Source organism: Phoxinus phoxinus, assembly GCF_949152265.1.
Source record: "Phoxinus phoxinus genome assembly, chromosome: 14".
Lineage (NCBI taxonomy): Eukaryota > Metazoa > Chordata > Actinopteri > Cypriniformes > Leuciscidae > Phoxinus > Phoxinus phoxinus.
This window is the reverse complement of record NC_136889.1, coordinates 187,625-191,748: the sequence shown is the minus strand read 5'-3', so window position 1 is coordinate 191,748 and position 4,124 is coordinate 187,625. Positions and strand designations below refer to the sequence as shown.

Here is a 4,124-nt window from a genome sequence, read left to right as displayed (position 1 = left end):
TCTCGTCTCACGGCTGACCCGTCGGAGTCTCTTCCCGTGTGGATCCGGATCCCAGTACTCACCGGTCCTGCTGTGGCGAAGGCCTTTTCCCAGTTTGATTCGCCACTGTTGAACTTCTGCGGAGAAACGGACCTTCGCTTTTAAACCAGTCCAATTATTCATCAGTGTTACAGTGTTTTAATGAGAATCTGGAGTGAATGAAGGTCATTAACCTGTAATCTGTCATTTCTCTGCGTGTGTGTTCAGATTGCTGGTTTATATGCAAGACTTTCGTTACGCTCCGCACATATCAGAGACACACACCACTCTCTGCTTTCCCACAGTGCTTCTGACAATAAAAGTCCACAATCAATAGACAGGAGAATATTCCCTCTGCATGCGTGCGTCCCTCAGGATCCGCACCGTAAACTCAACGAAGACGAGATGTTGTGAAAGATTACAGTTTGTTTCTCATTTACTCGATGGCAGCCAATCGGCACGATCTACTACACCTCGAGGGTTCTCCAGCCAACGGATGAATCTGGATCTCTTCCACAAGCCCGGCGTTGAGATGACCGTCTGGATTTCCACATCAGAATCCGTGCGATCGGTCAGTGTTGGTATTGATGGATATGATGGTGCCAAAGCTGAAGCTCATGCTTTATTCCCGTGGGACTCTCCGGCGTCTCGTCCAGTGCCTGATGTTGGACACTTCAGATCTTCACACGCTCTCGAGTCGAAGCGCACACACTTTTCATGGCTTCTGCTCAGACTGGATTCGAGATATGTTTTATTAGAGATTTTATTGTGTTTGAATATCTGACACTAAACTGTCATAATGAATATTGCAACGTTCCCGAACCGTTTCCCCTCGTCAGAAATAATGACCTGACGAAAACGAGTCCTGAAATCAAGTGCATTTCACACTGACGTGTAGCTGACAGACGGATGACGGGTTAGTGACGCGCTGCTCGAGTCGTTCGGATCCGCGGCGGTGTTGCTCACGTGCGGCGGGAGACGTGAAGGAAGGCTCGTGTGTCGCCGTGGGAACGCTGCGGCTCGGAGTCTGTCCTCCGGCTGTTACGACACACGAGTCCTCGTGGCGGATGAATCTTTTCCACAAGTCACGACTCGATCAATGTTGTAAACGGGTTTTCAATGGAATCTTTTGAATTTCCTAAACAATAAAGTTGATGATAATTTTGCTTGTTGTCTGCTTAAATGTACAGGAATAACACAAGCGTGTCTTTATAAAAAGAGCGTAAAGAATTAGTTTAATTTGAACAATTTTGAGAAGAAGAGATTAAATAAAACATATTAAAATGAACACTTATTCCTCTATAATGAAAAAAAATAAGGTTTTTTGAAGTTTACACGGAGACGATCACGTTTTTCAAAAATTTGCACAACTTGCACCCAGAAGCTGTTTCAGAGTGTGTGTTCAGAGTGTGTGTTTCAGAGTGTGTGTTTCAGAGTGTGTGTTCAGAGTGTGTGTTTCAGAGTGTGTGTTTCAGAGTGTGTGTTCAGAGTGTGTGTTCAGAGTGTGTGTTTCAGAGTGTATGTTCAGAGTGTGTGTTTCAGAGTGTGTGTTCAGAGTGTGTGTTCAGAGTGTGTGTTTCAGAGTGTGTGTTTCAGAGTGTGTGTTTCAGAGTGTGTGTTTCAGAGTGTGTTCAGAGTGTGTGTTTCAGAGTGTGTGTTCAGAGTGTGTGTTTCAGAGTGTGTGTTTCAGAGTGTGTGTTTCAGAGTGTGTGTTTCAGAGTGTGTGTTTCAGAGTGTGTGTTTCAGAGTGTGTGTTTCAGAGTGTGTGTTTCAGAGTGTGTGTTTCAGAGTGTGTGTTTCAGAGTGTGTGTTTCAGAGTGTGTGTTTCAGAGTGTGTGTTTCAGAGTGTGTGTTTCAGAGTGTGTGTTTCAGAGTGTGTGTTTCAGAGTGTGTGTTCAGAGTGTGTGTTTCAGAGTGTGTGTTTCAGAGTGTGTGTTTCAGAGTGTGTGTTTCAGAGTGTGTTCAGAGTGTGTGTTTCAGAGTGTGTGTTCAGAGTGTGTGTTTCAGAGTGTGTGTTTCAGAGTGTGTGTTTCAGAGTGTGTGTTTCAGAGTGTGTTCAGAGTGTGTGTTCAGAGTGTGTGTTTCAGAGTGTGTTCAGAGTGTGTGTTTCAGAGTGTGTGTTCAGAGTGTGTGTTTCAGAGTGTGTGTTTCAGAGTGTGTGTTTCAGAGTGTGTTCAGAGTGTGTGTTCAGAGTGTGTGTTTCAGAGTGTGTTCAGAGTGTGTGTTTCAGAGTGTGTGTTCAGAGTGTGTGTTCAGAGTGTGTGTTCAGAGTGTGTGTTCAGAGTGTGTGTTTCAGAGTGTGTGTTTCAGAGTGTGTGTTTCAGAGTGTGTGTTTCAGAGTGTGTTCAGAGTGTGTGTTCAGAGTGTGTGTTTCAGAGTGTGTGTTTCAGAGTGTGTGTTCAGAGTGTGTGTTTCAGAGTGTGTGTTTCAGAGTGTGTGTTTCAGAGTGTGTGTTTCAGAGTGTGTGTTCAGAGTGTGTGTTTCAGAGTGTGTGTTTCAGAGTGTGTGTTTCAGAGTGTGTGTTTCAGAGTGTGTGTTCAGAGTGTGTGTTCAGAGTGTGTGTTCAGAGTGTGTGTTCAGAGTGTGTGTTTCAGAGTGTGTGTTCAGAGTGTGTGTTTCAGAGTGTGTGTTCAGAGTGTGTGTTTCAGAGTGTGTGTTTCAGAGTGTGTGTTCAGAGTGTGTGTTCAGAGTGTGTGTTTCAGAGTGTGTGTTCAGAGTGTGTGTTCAGAGTGTGTGTTCAGAGTGTGTGTTTCAGAGTGTGTGTTCAGAGTGTGTGTTTCAGAGTGTGTGTTCAGAGTGTGTGTTTCAGAGTGTGTGTTTCAGAGTGTGTGTTCAGAGTGTGTGTTTCAGAGTGTGTGTTTCAGAGTGTGTGTTCAGAGTGTGTGTTTCAGAGTGTGTGTTCAGAGTGTGTGTTCAGAGTGTGTGTGTTTCAGAGTGTGTGTTTCAGAGTGTGTGTTCAGAGTGTGTGTTCAGAGTGTGTGTTTCAGAGTGTGTGTTTCAGAGTGTGTGTTTCAGAGTGTGTGTTCAGAGTGTGTTTCAGAGTGTGTGTTCAGAGTGTGTTTCAGAGTGTGTGTTCAGAGTGTGTGTTTCAGAGTGTGTGTTTCAGAGTGTGTGTTTCAGAGTGTGTGTTTCAGAGTGTGTGTTCAGAGTGTGTGTTTCAGAGTGTGTGTTTCAGAGTGTGTGTTTCAGAGTGTGTGTTCAGAGTGTGTGTTTCAGAGTGTGTTTCAGAGTGTGTGTTTCAGAGTGTGTGTTCAGAGTGTGTGTTTCAGAGTTTGTGTTTCAGAGTGTGTGTTTCAGAGTGTGTGTTCAGAGTGTGTGTTTCAGAGTGTGTGTTTCAGAGTGTGTGTTTCAGATCAGAGTGTGTGTTTCAGAGTGTGTGTTCAGAGTGTGTGTTCAGAGTGTGTGTTTCAGAGTGTGTGTTTCAGAGTGTGTGTTTCAGAGTGTGTGTTTCAGAGTGTGTTCAGAGTGTGTGTTTCAGAGTGTGTGTTCAGAGTGTGTGTTTCAGAGTGTGTGTTTCAGAGTGTGTGTTTCAGAGTGTGTGTTTCAGAGTGTGTGTTTCAGAGTGTGTGTTTCAGAGTGTGTGTTTCAGAGTGTGTGTTTCAGAGTGTGTGTTTCAGAGTGTGTGTTTCAGAGTGTGTGTTTCAGAGTGTGTGTTTCAGAGTGTGTGTTTCAGAGTGTGTGTTTCAGAGTGTGTGTTTCAGAGTGTGTGTTTCAGAGTGTGTGTTCAGAGTGTGTGTTTCAGAGTGTGTGTTTCAGAGTGTGTGTTTCAGAGTGTGTGTTTCAGAGTGTGTTCAGAGTGTGTGTTTCAGAGTGTGTGTTCAGAGTGTGTGTTTCAGAGTGTGTGTTTCAGAGTGTGTGTTTCAGAGTGTGTGTTTCAGAGTGTGTTCAGAGTGTGTGTTCAGAGTGTGTGTTTCAGAGTGTGTTCAGAGTGTGTGTTTCAGAGTGTGTGTTCAGAGTGTGTGTTTCAGAGTGTGTGTTTCAGAGTGTGTGTTTCAGAGTGTGTTCAGAGTGTGTGTTCAGAGTGTGTGTTTCAGAGTGTGTTCAGAGTGTGTGTTTCAGAGTGTGTGTTCAGAGTGTGTGTTCAGAGTGTGTGTTCAGAGTGTGTG

At 44.4% G+C, this 4,124-nt stretch overlaps 1 protein-coding gene across 4 annotated transcripts in view; it reads left to right on the top strand.

The window, feature by feature from the left end:
- The window catches only part of klhdc3 (kelch domain containing 3), a 58,604-nt gene extending 57,279 nt beyond the window's left edge, over positions 1-1,325 (top strand). For 2 of the 4 annotated variants that reach the window (XM_079634872.1, XM_079634873.1), the window contains one exon: positions 1-1,184. This exon is cut by the window's left edge and continues 50 nt beyond it. In XM_079634872.1, the coding sequence (XP_079490998.1) occupies positions 1-17 (17 nt within the window). In that variant the 3' untranslated portion in view covers positions 18-1,184. The other 2 variants (XM_079634874.1, XM_079634871.1) reach the window with 2 other exon arrangements.
- Positions 1,326-4,124: the final 2,799 nt, after the last annotated feature.